The following is a 17638-nucleotide window of genomic DNA, read 5'->3' as shown; positions in this document are numbered from 1 at the left end:
AATTAGAAAAGTTGCATTTTCAGTTGTGCTTTTGATTCAACAGTTGATTTACAAAAACAGTCACCTGAGATATTTATGCCTAGTTTTATGTCTGTCTTTTGAGAACAGTGCATTTACTATCCCAATGTATGTGAGGACAAGTGATCTACAAGGCTCACTAATGACTGAAACTGCCTTAGAGTCTGAATCAGAGGTCTTTTTGGCTAGAATCCCAATATTTTCATGATCCTAAATATTTTTGCTTGGATGTCTTTTATGCCTTGGTTTTGAAGCACTTAGTATATGTTTTTTCCTGTTCATGTCTATGTCAGAGAAAAAATTGCTGTATAAATGCAATAGCATTCTGTGAGGAAAGAGGAAATGGTTAAATACATTGTTTTCTAAAGGGGCTAAAAAAACAGAACATAATAAGGTATGCTAAGAAACAGGGCATTGTATTTTGGGCAATCAAGAGTTTAAACACAAACAGCTAAGGAACACTAAGCAGCTATTCTTCCTTCCTTTCCTTTCTTCACTGAACAGCTATTTACTTGTTTTTTAATGTTATACTTAATATAATAAAGTATATATTTTTTTAGGTATAAAGTAAAAGCTTCCATTATATCAACAGCAATGAAGTATGGTGGACTGTGTCTTTCAATACAATCATATTTTCCTTCTCAAGGATAAATATTTTCTTCCTGTTTTCTTCAGAAAATGTTTTAATACTAAAGATGTTTTCTTCACTAATAAGAAACAAAGGCAGGCTAGAGCTTTAAGGATGATTTTTCTGTTAAGCAAATAATATGAAACTATTACCATGCTCCTGAATACAGCTGAAGGATGAAACTTGTCATTTCTGTTCTGATATCTGTCTTGTATTACTATTATGTTAACACAACATTTTAGGACTATCTAAGTTAATGATGCAATAATATTTCTCGGAATTTTCTTTGGAATCCAAGAGTCAAATAGTGCTTCCCTTCCCTTCCCTTCCCTTCCCTTCCCTTCCCTTCCCTTCCCTTCCCTTCCCTTCCCTTCCCTTCCCTTCCCTTCCCTTCCCTTCCCTTCCCTTCCCTTCCCTGCCCTGCCCTGCCCTGCCCTGCCCTGCCCTGCCCTGCCCTGCCCTGCCCTGCCCTGCCCTGCCCCAAATTAAAAACAGTGTATAGTACAAAATCTAGATTTGGAAGAAGAAAAATAATTTTCATCAAAATGTGTCCTGATTTGAATTAAATTTGTAATGTAAATCACTTTTTAATACTTGGAGATAACTTGGTACTTTATGGGACTGACTGTTGTTCCCAGCTGAAATGAACAGAGCTTAATTTCTAAGGAATGTCATCTTTCTACCTTCTATCAAGGTAAAAATTCTACCTTCTACCTTGTGAAGGCAGAATATTATACAACCTTACTAGCATCCTAACTAACATGCTATCTTGTTTTCTAGTTACTTCTATTTCTTAAAAGTTTAAACTTTCTTGTTGATCAATTTGGAAATATATATATATATTTTTACTTTTATGTAGTTTTGTTGGTGATCAAAATATACCAGTTACAACATGATCAAAGAATGGCAGATTGTGTAGTCTTTGGAAGGTGCTATGAGCAAGGACTTCCAGTGAGTGAGGTGCTATAGAAAGGACTTCCAATTTTGTTTATAAATGAAGTATGTGGCTTAGTCTAAGAAGTATGGGTAAACTTGTCTATAAAATGAAGGAAAAGATTCTTAGGTCATATTTCTTTAACTTTGCTTACTTTAAAATTCTGTGGATATCCCTCTTGTGTATCTATTGAGCCTTTCAAATATTTAAAGCACTACTCAGCACAAGAAGAGGTGGTATTTTTTTTGGAATTTGCTAGCATTACAGAGCTACAGAAATAGCTATTCAGGGAACTCTCTAGTCATTAGGAAATGTTAATCAGATTTTCAGAAATATTTGTAATGCCAGGTTTCATGCATGCTGTATGAAGGCTTCATTTGGAATCAGACTATGGGAATTTTCTAAAACATCTGTTAAAGGTTGTGTTGAATATTCATATCCAAAGCTATCATTGACTGTTAAATGAAACTCTGTATTATGCACGTCCTGGAGACCCACTGTTATAAGGGGAAAATAGAGGGTAACATTTACTTGAGATATATATAATTTTCTGTGAGTTATATTATATGGGGAATTATCAGAATATAGTAGGATGAGAGCTTACTGTTGAAAGAAAAAAAAAAAACATCTGAGGAACTATTACCTCAGCATATTAAGACTCGTCACTTTTGCATTCCCAAATGGTAACAAGGAAGCAGGACATAGCAGATAACTATGATGCAGCTAAATAAAGTTGCTAGAACTGAGAGTACTTTTTTCCTCTTCATCATCAATGGTAACATGCTCCATGCAGAACCTGCTATGGTTTGTGTGTACTTGATTTGAGACTCCTGCTTTTTGTATCTCCGGTGCCTGTTTTACTCCATCTCAGTTTCAGCTCTGGCACTGACAAGATGCATTAATGTATTGAATGCAGTATAATTCAGCTGCACCTTGAAAATGTGAAATGGCCCTGGCACAGATTTATTTTTTGTTTCTATTTAAATGATACTGGCTTCATCATATAATTCCTCCCTGTAAGAATATGAATTATCAAAATCCAAATGCTTCCAGTCATCACTATGTACAATGCTGCACATCTTGTGTATCTCAGCCCAGGTATGTGTGCCTGTGTCATGTTGTGCCTGTGTGATAATATCCTTTAGATCTAGAACATTGATTCATGATCTAGAAAATTAAGTGTCAGAGTGCTTAGATATTTAATACTGATCCAAAATTTAGATACATTTGTTTCTATTCTATAAATATATCTGTTAATAATAAATACATCCCTGTTAATGTTACAAGAATCCCAGAAAAATACGTTTTCTGAGAAAAAATGCAGAATGACATCCTTTCATCCCTTCATCAGACAGCTTTTTTCTTTTTTTCTTTTTTCCTTTTTTTTTTTTTTTTTTTTTTTTGGTTTAGTTTGGTTTGTTTTGGTTTCTGAGAAACACACTTGCTGCCAGACTTACATTCCTACTGTATTCCTAACTGATAGAAAGTTCTTTACTGACACTGAAGTCTATATATGCTGTCAAAGTTCTTATTAGGACCCATGGATTTGTGTGTGTTGAGCCCACTCAGACACTCCTGAACCACTCTCATGTCCACCAGGGGGGAGCCCTCCATTTCCCAGACCCTTTGTCCTATTGTTAGGGGCGAGGAGGCCTGGGGGAGTGTCCTTGGAGCAAAGACTGAAGAAAAGAAAGCATTCAGTATCTCTGCCTTCTCAGTGTCTCCCGTGACCAGGATACCCCCCTCATTCAGCAAGGGACCCACATTATCCCTAGTCTTCCTCTTGCTGTTTACATACTTGAAAAAACCCTTCTTATTATCCTTTATCTCTTTCGCAAGCCTCTTCTCTAGGCGGGCTTTAGCCTTCCTCGTCGCATCCCTGCAGGCCCTGACAACACATCTATACTCCTCCCAAGAGGACAGGCCCTTTTTCCACATTTCATAGACCATCCTCTTCCTTTTGATCTTATTGATGAGCTCCTTGCTCATCGACGCGGGTTTCCTGCCCCTCTTCCCTGATTTCCTATTCCTGGGGATGCACCGATCCTGAGCATGGAAGAAGTGCTGCTTAAATGTAGCCCAGCTCTCACAAGCACCCTTGCCTTCTAGCAACCTGTCCCATGAGATACTCCCAAGCAGGTCCTGGAAGAGGTCAAAGTTGTCTCTTCAACAGTCCAGGGTAGCAATCCTGCTTTTAGCCTTACTTCCTTTGCCTAGTTCCATCTGGAACTCCACCATCTCATGGTCACTGCATCCCAAGCTGCCCCCAACCTTCACATCCCTAACAAGGCCATCTCTGTTGGTAAGAACGAGGTCCAGGAGCACCCCCCGCCTCATTGGCTCCTCCACCACCTGCAGCAGAAAATTGTCCTCAACGCATTGTAGGAACTGTTTGGACTGCTCGTGCCTGGCCGAGTTTCTTACCCAGCAGATGTCTGGGTAATTGAAGTCCCCCATGAGGACCAGCACTCATGATCGTGAGGCTGCTAGCAGCTGCTCGTAGAAGGCCTCATCGACTTCCTCCTCCTGATCTGGAGACCTGTAGTAGACCCCCACCACCGTGTCTCCCATACCAGCCCACCCCTTAATTCTTACCCACAAGCTCTCCACTTGTCCTTCACCCTCCTCCAGCTGGAGCTGGGTACACTCTAATTGCTCCCTCACATAAAGGGCAATCCCACGCCCTCGCCTCCCCTGCTTGTCTTTTCTAAAGAGGACATAGCCCTCCATGACTGTGCTCCAGTCATGCAAGCTGTCCCACCACGCCTCAGTGATCGCAACGAGATCGTGGCCCCACGACCGAACACAGATCTCGAGCTCATGCTGTTTATTTCCCATGCTCCGTGCATTGGTGTACAGGCACTTCAGGGAAGTAGCAGGTGCAGTTACCCCTGGGGGGATGCAAGAAGAAGATACTGGATGTCCCTCTGCCTTTTCTTTTGGGTTGAAAAGATAAACACAGAAGAGAGAGTTTATTTCTCATCTATAAGACACAAAAAGGATTCATTTAGGCACCTTGCTATCTATTTATCTATTTCTTTAGCTATAGCTTAGTGATCTGTTAATGTTTTTCCAGCATCATAGCAGCTTCCAGAAATTAGCACAATCTCAGCACATAAACTCACAGCACTGTACTCTTTAATTTTACCTGGCCAAAGAGTGGACCACTGCAATGAAAACTGTTGTTTGTTTGTTTGTTTTGTTTTGTCTTGTTGTTGTTTTTGGTTTGTTTGTTTGTTTTTTTTCCTTCCTGACAAAATGTGTATTAAATCCATGAGAGATTCCGTTTCCATACATATAGACTCCCAACCATCACAGTATGGAATATATATATATATATATAAAGCAGGATTATTGCTGATTTTTTACTACATGCAATTTCCACTTATATTTTGTAAATAAACACACAACACAGTAATTTCCCCATTACAAAGGCAAGAATTTGATACTTCGTAAATTAGAATAGCAATAGACCTACAGAACTGGACTGAGCAAAAGTATGACCTTACATTTCACCCACTGTAAAACAAGGCATGGTATATATCCCCAAAACTACACTTCTCTCTGTGCTTTCACCTTTCTGAACTTCAAGGGATTTTTCACAGCTGAACAGTTTTCTCAGCAAAACTTGGCCAAAATCACCTATACTGTGACAAAGGCACCTACAGCTATACTGTATCAGGTTAGCTTTTTTTCACAGACTAGATGATTCCCTGAACTGAGAACGTTATGAAACAGAGGTGAGCAGAGAAATCAGCTAATGTAGATCTATTCAACTGGGCAAAACTATGGTATCAGCAAAAGAACTTTAAATTTAATTTAATTTATTATTAATACTAATTAATTAATAATACATTAATAGTAATTAATGTTATTTAATTTGTACTTGAAATTAGCTTATATAGAAATATAATCTATAATAAGAAAAATAGCCTGAATTACTACTCCTGCAAATGTGAACAAAATACTTGCTTTCAAGTGCATTGCAAGGTGTCACGATGAATGCTTTTACGATTTTCCAGGGTGATATTTCTGCTCATTTCAAGTATATTCTCCAAAGTATAATTTTAATTTAATCCTTGTTCTTAGCCTTGATGTTTTTTATGTGAGCATCACACTGTGCTTCAAATTTAGAATATCAGCTTTAAATGGGTTTTAAGTATACATCCTTCAGATTTTTATAGAGTGATTGCTCAGTTGCAGTGACTGAATTCTGAGTTCAGATTTCTGAACTGCGTAGGTATTTGTGTCTTAGTTTTTAGTTTCCCTGCATCTTGCACATGGAATATCTGTTTCATATCTGTTTAAATCAGATTCTATCCTAATATAGAGAGACTATTTAACATCATATTTGATGAAGCAGCAAATATCTTCACATATCAGCAGTTTATATAAGGATTAAAGAGATTTGTTGTGACAAAAACATGAATACTTACAAACTAACAGTTGTTTGATTTTGTAGATGTACAGTTTTGTAGATGTACAGTTTACGTAGTTACACAATTAATATAATGCAATAATAGTCAATTTGTACTTTTTTTTTCATTTGGGACCCGTCTTAATTTTCCTTTTTTTTTTCCACCTTTGTTTTGTCAATCCAGATTTTCTTTGTGTAAGTTTACTAGAATTTTCATACACTTCTGGCCATGCTCAATGACTTTATGTTTCTCACACACCTTTTTACTGACTTATATTGTCCTCTACAGAAACTGCAAATGTTCAGATTAATAGTCTGGTAATGCCCGGTGTAATGACAACAATGTTGGGTGAGAATAGATTGGTCAAGAGATAGGTGAATGGAGCCCAAGAGGGTATAGTGGTATTTTTGGAAGAGTGGGGTTGTTGGTGATGGGTACAGACAACAGTCTGAAATTGGAATAACAGTAAATTGTATTCTTGTACATGAACAAATAGATGAAGTTTGGATTTCCTTGCTTTTTGAGGATTCAGAGTATCTGCTTTTCCCTATAGGTGGCACCCTTTATAGCTTGATAGCATATTTATTTAAGTTTCTTAAAGTTTGTTTGTTTATTTGAACCTGGGTGTGGAATACACAATATTCTGCTAGATGAAAGTGTATTCATACAAGCAGATGACTGATAACAGAGTATATACAAAAACAAAAAGGGGGGGCTAGGTATGCAGAAAAACTTGTGGGCTCCCCTCCATCATGCAGTACTGCAGACCCATGGAGATTTAAAAGTGAAAGTTCTCAACACAAGCGAGGGAATGTTTTGTCTGTCAGCAGCTTTTTGTGAACCTTTATCTGTTCATTAAGATTTCTTGTGACTAGTCCAGAAAAATGTTGCTCCTGATGGATCCCATTCCAGCAATTAGACTCCTTTGAATTAAGCTGCAGACTTTAATCAGGCTTGTATGTACTCACTGCAAACCAATATCAGCTTACTTTGATTCACATTTCTTCTATTTCCAATGTTAATGTGAAGCGTGCTTGTAGCAGAGTTTGTGTGTGATCCCTCTTTTTCCTTCTGAGGCACCCGCCCTTCTAGGAAGAAGTGGCACAAGGATGGGTCACAAGGGTGGGAATCACAAGGGTGGGAATCACAAGGGTGGGAATTCTGCCCTGCACAGTCAGGACACAAGCTATGTGTCTTTAAAGAGATTCACAGATTTTGGTTATTTTGATTAGCTGGTGTGAGGGAAAAAATAAAATAAAATAATGTGTCTCTCTTAATCAAGCTGATGTTACTTGGAGTCTCCACCTAAACCACCTTGAATGTGTGTACCAAGCTAAATTCTGTGATCACAGAGGTTCCCATTTCATTCAGTACATGACATGATACACACATTGACACTGAAATAGGAATAATGTTTCATGCCAAATAGCAATCTAACATTTGTTGACTTGTTAGTGCTCGTCTTTACAATCAAGGTAATGTGTTGTGTCATTACTGTCAGTAATAGTGAACCAATGGGACCTTCAGCAGCTGTGCTGTTTTCTCTCACAGTTTCATTGAAGGTCCATTGAGCAATGGATCTTCCCACTGTGTTACTGTTGCAGAAACACCTGTGATAACTGGTTGTAATTGTACTAATGCACTGTGAAAATTCAGTGCCCAGTAGCCATAATTATGATGTACATAAGAACTTTCAGCTAGTAGGATTACCTAATTGACTCGAACAATTTTCAAACTGTACTATTTGTTTTAATAGATTTGCTCTGTTGAAACATAGACAAGAAGGTAGTCTTTTCACAGATAACACAGAAGTGATATCATGTTCCACTAAATTATTTTCTCATCTTAAGCTTCAGTTTTATTTTTATAGTACCAGAAAGATATTAATAAAAAGGGGTTAACTGGAAAATAACTTAATTTAAATGACATGTTTCTTGAAGTTCCGTTAAAAAAAAAAAAAAAAAAAAAAAAAAAAAAGAGGGGTTGGGGGAACCTCTAGCTTAGTATTTTAAAATGAAAATGTCTCTAAACAGATTTTTTAAATGGACACAGGTGGAAGGTATGTGAAACTTTATCTTCCTTAATGAGAATTAGTACTTAGGGGATGTTAAAGAAGCTTATGAGCAATTAAAAATTAATTTCTGAGCATGTCCAAAGTACATCTGCTCAGGTTGTAAGAGAGTTGAACAAAGCTCCACTCATCTAGTACATCACTGGATATTCGGCACACATAGCCCTCTGCTTTCAGGCAGTTGATACCCCTTGCAGATAAGGGATTTGTGAATGTCTCCATGAAATATGTAAAGCAACATCTTCTAGGAAAGGTCAGGAGGCAGAAAATTGCATGTTAATGAAATTTTTAGAATTTTATCATTTTTTGTTGAATTCACAATAATATCAAACAAACAAAAAAAAAAAACACAAATTTTTGTCAAACATCAACTATCAGTGCTGGACAGAAAGACAAATAGGACAGATACCTGTTGCTGGCTTCAGTACAGAAATTTACATAGACGGAGAATCAAAGAAAAAAGATGGCAACTCTGCACCACCATCACTACAAATGTACGTATTCAAATACCTCAGTATCTGCTTTCAAATACAGCAGATGTTTATTGATTAAATATCAACACCAAAAACACATACTGAAGAAACCCTAAAAAAAAAAGAAAAAAAGAACAAAAAATAAAAAATAAAGTTATCATCATGATCTCATTGATCAGGAAAAGTCAATTAGACACAAAGGAGCAAATATGTTAAAAAAATGTATTTTTTATTTATTTCCTCTCTTGTAGTGTCTAAGAAAGTCTCAGTTGAGGAGCTATAAAGTAATGTAAATTAAAGTAGAACAAGAATGTCTTTGTCTAATATTGCTAATAAGTTTAAAACATGAAGTCTGTTCCTAATTTTTGGTCCAATAATAATATTTGCCTCAGTGAAGACAGAGCCAGAATATCACTGTATGATAGTAGCACATTTTAAAAATGTCTTAAAAAAAAATAAAAAAAAAATGAAGACTCAACATAGGTGAAATAATAGTTACCAGTGTGGTGAGGTAATATGACATAAATGTGACATATGTGGAAATCAACACTGCTGAACTTTGTGGCTACATTGAATATACAGTAGATATATGTTATGGTGCACTCATTTAATTTTTAAATAAATCAACCTGCAAAATGTGCCAGATTTGTATTAATAAAATGAGGGGGAAAATGGACTGTATGATTGTCTCATGCCTTCTTTACCAGGCAGGACCTCATATTTCTGTGGAAGCACTTAATCAGAAAATGGTCCATATCAGCATCTAAACAATTATTTACAGAATAGAGAGAACTCAGTCTCTAAGTCTCTATAAGGGAGAATTTTCAGGCACATCAGCAGAATTATGTCAAACTATTAAAATTATTTGTATTTGAATACAAATAATTAATTCCTGGTTCATTCCTGGGTGTATATTTTTGAGGTCTTCTTTTGATTCATTTTAAATCTTTTTGTTTTCACTTCCAGGAGCTGGAGTTTTCCAACCTGTTTGCAGTCCTTCACTGTATCCACTCATTCTTTGCAGCCAAAGTGGCTTGTTTGGACCCTTTGTTTGTAGGCAGTCAAGCCACAACTTCTGCTGCTCCCACAACTTCTGGTACTGGCAAATTAAAGTATACTACTTGAGATCTCACATTACAGCACTGCCACTTAAGAAAAAGACGCAACAGTGTATAAATATTCATAAGATGTAGACCTTTGGTGAACCATGTACGTGGAAACCAATCCTGGAGTCAAGACATCTTGCAGCATCAGCAGATAGATGGTCACATGGGATCATAAATTCATCTCTGTTCTGCAAGACACCAGTAAATAATCCTAGCCAAAACTCCAGAATAGGATGGATATGCTTTTAGTATGATCTATTTGTACTTAGATAGTGCTTTAAGCAACATTGGAAGCAAAGGAATAAATGATGCAATGAAGCACTTCAGTATTTAATAAAATTTTCAAATGGCTGTAATAATACACAAATAGAATTGTCATTTTCCTGTTTTCAGATTTTTTTATGACAATATGCTAAACTCTGAGTATGAACTTAATACCGAATGATTGTGTTATAAATGATATAAGAGCAAGCAACAAGCATATAGTACATGGTGACAAGGAGATGAGCATGAAAAGACATTTGTGTAAGTATCTCCTCAAATAAGAAAGCACTTTAAGCATTGTTGTAAATCCATACTTGTGTCCATACATGAAGTATGGAGTCATGCTACTTTTTCTATTTTGTTCTTTTATTCTAACAATAACAAAATATAGCCATATTGACTGGCATATAGAATAAAAACAAAAACAAAACCAACCAACAAACAAAACATAACCCTTCTTCCACGATTAAGTCCCTGTTCTTCAAGTGATGATAATGTGATATGTATTCTATTTTAATTACAAGTTAAGTGCAAGTGTGTAAAATATCGCGTCTGCTGTTTACTTTTCCTTTTTTTTTTTTAGTTAACTAAGTTCTGTAAATCTAGAAGTCTTTGCTCACAAGACTTAGCTGTTGAATTTGTTTCAAACATAATCCACCTAATACATTGTTCCCATGTTTAACCTTTGTTCCACTCAGGATCTCAACAAAATAGGAGTTTGAAATATGCTTGAAAAATGAGTCCAACTTTTGAATTCTTAATAATTTCTTTTTATATATTGCTAGTAAGAGACAGGAATAAAATAAATAACCTGTAACAATAGAATAGATGAAAATGCATAATGTCTTTGTATATTAAAAATACATCACCCTCAACTACATATCATCCATACTAGTTCCAGGGTTTCATTTATTGATGAAACTTGAAGGATTTGTACATTCATAACTAATAACTTTATTTAAATATAATTTTACAAAATAATTTAATTTTTTGCTATTACACACATCAATGAAGATGGCAAAGTGGTGGGAGCACGTATGGGATATGAGCATATATGGGATAAGAGCAAAAGAGGTAGTATGGTGTTTTGGCCAAACAGGATATAAACCTAAAAGACTGCAGAGAAAACAGTTAGTGCAGATTTAGTGTGTGCATACGATTTTAAATAATACTTTCTGGAGATTCTATTTATTATATTGAAATCCTTTTGTTTGTTTGTTTGTTTGTTTGTTTTTCCCCAATTAAACTTGTTATAAATACTCATAGAAGGGTTAGGGACACAATCTCTCATGTGTAGCAGAAAGAGAAAATCTTTCACATCCACTTTTATATGTTAAAATAAGGAAAACTTCATAAGAGAAGCCAGAGAAAAGCTTTTTCACAATGGGAACAATTCAAATGTAATGCAGACACAAAAAATGAATGAACCACAGTGGCAAATTATGCATCTGTTTTTTTGCTTTGCAGTAGAAATATTTGGATTTCTGTGTGTGAGAAAGTGTCCCTGCAAAATGGGGAATTGAAGTAAAGCTGATAGCAGAAGATTCTAGTTATATATGTACTAGAATCTGAATTCAAATTATAACCAAATAATCTGAAAAAAATGTTTTCTGGCAACTCTGTATTGTTTCCAAATGACTATCAATCAGTAGGTGCTTACTTCTTATTAGTACATCTCCTAAAAGATGTACATTAGTACATTAGTACATCTTTTAGTGTTACAGCATTAAAAATTTTCAGTTTGTGATTCACATCCTATGCTAAATACAATTGAATAGTGTCATTATCCAGCTATTATCCAGCTGTTTTAAATGTCAACAATATTCATCATTTTCATAGTTATCATCCTGTTTACATGAAGCTTCCCTAAATAAGGGGGTCAGATCCTGGTCTTTGCTTCACAAGTAATAATGCTGTGGCTGTCCATAAGATCTTGAGTTTGTTTGTGGGAGATTATAAGTGCCAGATGTTTTAAATCTAAAACTACAACATTCAAAGGGGTTTACTGATGGTAACTCAGGCAATGTCCTTGTCAAGAAAGCATGTACTAGAAAAGCAAATTTTGACAGAGCACTGACAATGCTGGAAACAGAATGAAAACAGAATCTGTTAATAACAGTTCTCCCCCTCTGTACTCACAGATCATCTCCTTCTTGTTAGTGTGTTGTTGTGGCATTCAGCCATCCCAGTGTTGGCATATGCCAACACCTCAGTAATATGTGCTCTGCAGGTAATAGCAGAATCTAGAATTAATCAACTGCCAGTTGAATGTTTTTCCTTCAACCAGCTCATATGACAAGCAGAATTGCACCACTGAAACTGAGTTATTTAAGAGATGTTTAATACAGTTAAGTGAGCATAATGTTTATCCACAACAGCAGAAAGTATGCTATTGCAAATTGCAGTAGATTAAGAGAATCTGTGATATGAAAGCGAAAAATAAGTAAGTAAATAAATAATTTGCTTCCTGTGTAGAACTGGTCTCATGACATGAACTTAATAGGCTTGGACTCTACTAGGGTATCCTAAAGAACTTTGTCATGAATTTTGTTTGTAGAACTGATATACTCATCAATAAGAATTTTTTAACTGGGCATTAAATATACAATATTTAAGAGACAAACACTAGCCTACAAATTAGAACTGCATTTGTTGTTGTTGTTGTTGTTGTAGTTGTTTTTTATTATTATTATTATTATTTATTTATTTTATTTTAAAAGAGCTGAACTGTTGGGGCTTAATCAAATTTTTCATTTCAAGAAGATAAAAGTGTGGTTCAGAGAGCATAAAATGCCATAGCCTTGGCTACATGTCAGCACTGGTTTGTAAATGGGAGGTTTGGGGGGCTTGGGCACTGACCTCACAGTATTCAGCTTTGCCCTCTTGGGGCAAGTTGGTCAGAAACTCAGCCTTGAAACAAGAGGGAAAATTTCAAACAATGTGTAATACCTAATCCTGAAACAACAAGATTTAATTTAAATATCTACATATTTCATATAAATATACAAAGAAGATTCTAAATTATTGTGAACCTCATGTGTATACGTAAAAAGCCAGGCTTTATATTGCTCTCATTTAACATATAATATATAATGAATCCATGCATTTTGTAAGTCAACACAGCCCACTGAATATGAAGAAAAAACAGTTATAAAGAACTATCGTCTCTTGCTAAAAATTTGTATGAAAATTAAAGCAAATATTTGACATATAAAAGAACAAACAAAGTCAAAGAGTAAAAAATAATTTGTTCTCTTTATGTATTATATTCTTGAATAAGTTTAATTAAAAAAAAATCTTTATACTTATGGTATGTGACTATTGAAATTATATTTTATAACATACCAAATGTAACATACTCTTAAATATAACAAAATATATTTGGGTTTATTTGATTTGCTTCATGATTGAAATTTCAGATAATCTGAATTCAGATAATCTGACTCTTCCACAGAACTAACCATAAGCGAGGCTATAGTGTTAACATAATCTTTTATGAAAGTGTTGCAGATTTATATACATGTTTTTCTGAATTTCATCAGTGAATGAATACATTTTGTTTCCTACATCTGTTTAAAGATATAGTTACAGATTTTCAAAAGAGATTTGCAAACCAGTAGCATGAAGGCATTTTTGAAATAAAAATCAGGATATTTTTAAATGTTTGTCATTTTATTTTTTTTTAAGTAGGTGCAGTAGGAGTTTTGTGGACACGAACCAGTTGTAAGTTGATTATTTTTGAAAACCAGTAATTTGAACTTTTGGTTATTCAAACTAGAATTCATAAAAATGTAAAATAATAATATACAATATCAATATGCTTTGAGAAGAAATTACTGAAAAATATTATTTTACAAATTAGTACTTAATCCCATGAAAATACACTTATTTACTTTGTGTGCTTTAACTTTATCAGAACATCTCACAGTGGACTAGGCGGTTGTAGTTACTACATCCTGTTATTTTAAATACGATTTATCTTATTCAATGCCTTAAGATGTTTCCTACATCAAGATAAATATTAAAAAGGCTGAAGATCTTTTAAATGTACAGCTGCTGCCCTTAAAATTCAGTAGCTTTGCTGTTGTTTAAGCACCCTCTAGTATTCCCTATGCCAAAAAGAAAGATCAGTTTTCATTCTGACATAGAAATGCTAAGGAAAATGCAAATTTATTACTATTAAACACTAACTCCTGTACTGCACTTTCCATTCCCTTAAAGGGTCTGGTCCCTGAGAAAGTGTAGTTTCTGGAAAAAAAGCTCAAGCTGATTTTAAAATGTTCATCCTTGGACAATTTAAAACCTTCAGATTTGGACATCCGAGGCGCTCACCCAAATTCCCTAAATTTTAGCACCTGCCGTAGATGCTCAGTACAGAACTTGAGGCTCTCAAAAGGGCAATACAAGGCAGGACCACAAGTTAGGACTCTGAAGGTGTGTTTGTCTCTAACTACAGTAGCCACTGTAGTTGTAGGTAGCCACTGCACTGTAGATGCAGTCACATTCATGTTTTCAATTGCATCAGCAATGTGCTTTTGAAGTCAGGCTCCTGCCCACTGCCTCTCACTGTGCATTTTGCAGAGCAGGCAATAAACACACAAAATGAGTTTTTAAGCTGAAGCTAAACCAGCATCACACCTCATGAGTTCCAGCTGCTAATGGACATTCAGTCCATATGACCTGACTAAAGCAAGTTGAAAGTCAGAATCCCCCTGAAACACTAGGGCTGTTGGGTCCTGGTGAGAGCCCTTTCTCTCTGCACGGTGGCTGATGTTCATGCACTGTGGGTGCTGGAAGGACCCCAGAAAGCTGAGCTTCCTTGTGCAGTCTGACAGAGCCTAGTGCCTGGGACAGGATGTGGTGCTGCAGCAAAGGGCTTAATTGAACCTTCTTTTAAAGAAGAAAGCAGCTGACAAAAGCCCATGCCAAACTATCCTGCGTTGCCCTTTTCCCTTGCCACAAAGGGAAATTACTGACTGCAAGTAGGTTACATGGTGCTGGTCAGCCCTCTCCCTGCTGTGTCTTTCTTCCCGTCTATCACAAATGCATACCTGCAAATTCACTCTGACATCCCCACGAACACTGCTGTGTCCCCTCAGACCCTTTGCTCTGGACAGATGGCAAAACTGCATTCACTCAGCTACATAAGGGAGCCTCTAAACATCTGATACAGCCAGGGGACAGTAAGCATTATGGCAAGGGCATCCATGTACCGGAGGAATGCTGTAGTCTGTGACTAACATTTAGGCTAAAGTCATACCTGAGCTTAAGTGCTTTCCTGACTAGGACAGATCTTAAATGCAATTTTAGTAGTTTTCCTATAATTAAGTCTATAATGTCAACAAATTTCTACTTTCTTGACTCCTTTTCCCATTTTCAGGATGTTCAGTGGAGATGGCAATTCATATTCTGTTGGAATTAGAGGGAAAAACACAAGGATACTGGAATACAAATAAATTTCTATTTAGATTCTGTATATTATTACAGTACATTCCATGTCTATTAAAATATGTTGAATAATGTAAAACTAAATGCTTTCATTTAGCTAACCTAGCCAGTTTTCATTGTTATTATACACGTCTCCCACTTTCAACAACTTTTTCTACAAAAATCCCAACTATATATTACAGAAATGCTTTCATTATTCAGTATATACTAATATATAATGCATAGTGTGTGTGTGTGTGCGTATGTGTGTATATATTAGTATATACTAATGGAAAATATTCAGTATATATTAATGAAAGTTACACATTAGGCACAACTATAAAACAGAAGCATAAATCCATGAAGCTTTACATTTAAAAACTTAATCTTATAATACTATAAAGAAATATGTATATTAGTTGAAGAAATGGCTATTTTTGCAGGATATGCACAATCTGGATATATGATAATAAATTGATGAACATTAACTGATTTACTATTTCATACCTCCAGAATTTTGATTTTTTAATTATTCTTATCCTTAAGCACATTTGCAATATATGTCATAAGTTTTAATTTGTTATGAACAAAAATGAATGAAAAAATGTAATAGAAAGTGCTATATATTTTATAAATATTAAAAACTGAAGAAAAAATATTCAATTTATTTATTTCATTTTCAGTTATGTTTTTGTGGTTGTTTGTAATATGTATTTGTGACGAACACGTCACTTAGTTGTTTAAGCTCATTAATGTACCACTAATAAAACGCTATCTTCTGTTTTGTTTTTGTTATGTTTTGTTTTGTTTTGTTTCTTTTTGTAACAGAACATAACAGAAAAATGTAGAAAATAAATACTTTTTAACTAATCTTTTGCATTCGGTCATAGAGTGTATGAGTTTTATATAATTGAAAGTCAAGTCTGAGAGATCAAGAGAATACTTGAAGAACCAGGGGTGCTAATGTTATTGCCTACCGCCATATTCAACTGATTATTTGATAGAAATAATGACAATTGCTCACTTGTATGATCATTTCCACAACACAAGTCACCCACTCAAAGTCTGACTAAGATTTCTAAATACCTCTCTTTTCCCCCTGGCTATGAAGCTCACCCCCTTCAACAATCAGATTATTTTACCATTGACATTTAAATGCTTAGTGTTGGTTGGAGTGTTCCTGGGCCTGATACTGCAATGCCTGAAGGTATTTTCTGGTACATCTTTGCAATGTAACAATTTTCAAACAGTGCTGCCACTATTAAAACAAAGCCAACCTTGATCAGTTCAATTCTGTTTGACTTTTTCCATGACTGAAGGCATGGATGGGGAGAAAAGGAGACCCAGTGGTTAGCTAAGCAGCATTGTACATTTTCAACAACTGAGGAACATTGCAGCACATTTTTTGCATGCATATCTTTTGTGCCCTTCTTGAGCTTTCAGTGTGGAGAAGCAAGGTCTGCTCCCCTGTCACCATGCTTCTGTTATTCTTTCCCAACCCATTTTTCCATAACCAATCACCAGGGTTTTCTCAGACCTCAGTCTGTTGTTGCTCTGTACTCAAGGAAGTCCCAGTCTTGCTAGTCTTAGCCCTTTCACCATCTTGAAGAGAAGGAAAAAAAAATATATATATATATATTAGAACAATAAGTGTGATGAATATTTTGTGCTGAAAAAATCCTCACTTCTGAGTGATTCAGTTGATGTGGGTTAGCAAACATAGCTATCTCTGGCACAACTATAGTTGTTTCATGTGTCTCAAGTTTGTTTTTATACCACATTGAAGTGAAAGTCCGGAAAAAAAATGAAAGGTTAGAGCACTTAAAAGAAGTGAAGAATGTCACAGAATATTACGAAGTTAGGAAATTTTTTGAAGTAAATATATTCCAAGTGTAAAGGACTGCTATTACAGATGCCATTTCTGTTTTCTCTTTTAGAATCATAGAATCATTAAGGTTGGAAAAGACCTCTAAGATCATCTGGTCCAACCATCCACCTACCAATATTGCCCACTAAACCATGTCTTTAAGCACCACATCCAATCTTTCCTTAAACGCCTCCTGGGATGAGAGCCCCCCAGGAATGATGTTTTATTTTGTTGAAGAGCTGAAGATTTTTATTATTATTATTATTATTATTATTATTATTATTATTATTATTATTATTATTATTATTATTAATCCTATAAATGCTTATTTTCTTCTGAAATACCAATTTTTATCTAGCAGCTTCTACATCTTTCCCAATGATTTTGGCCTCACATGAAAATTCTTGTTATCACGGTTTCTTAAAATACAAT

At 35.4% G+C, this 17638-nt stretch overlaps 1 protein-coding gene across 1 annotated transcript in view; it reads left to right on the top strand.

Annotated features, from left to right (window-relative positions):
- SNTG1 (syntrophin gamma 1) overlaps window positions 1–9667 on the top strand; it is a gene marked incomplete at its 3' end in the record, with an annotated part of 342385 nt that extends 332718 nt beyond the window's left edge. Inside the window, exon 18 of the mRNA XM_082753438.1 lies at window positions 9509–9667. Coding sequence (XP_082609564.1) covers window positions 9509–9667 — 159 coding nt within the window. The remainder of the gene's footprint in view (window positions 1–9508) is intronic.
- Window positions 9668–17638: the final 7971 nt, after the last annotated feature.

This window comes from Aythya marila (assembly GCF_965140915.1).
Source record: "Aythya marila genome assembly, chromosome: 2".
Lineage (NCBI taxonomy): Eukaryota > Metazoa > Chordata > Aves > Anseriformes > Anatidae > Aythya > Aythya marila.
Note: the sequence above shows the minus strand (reverse complement) of the source record. Positions and strands in the feature narration are given on the sequence as shown.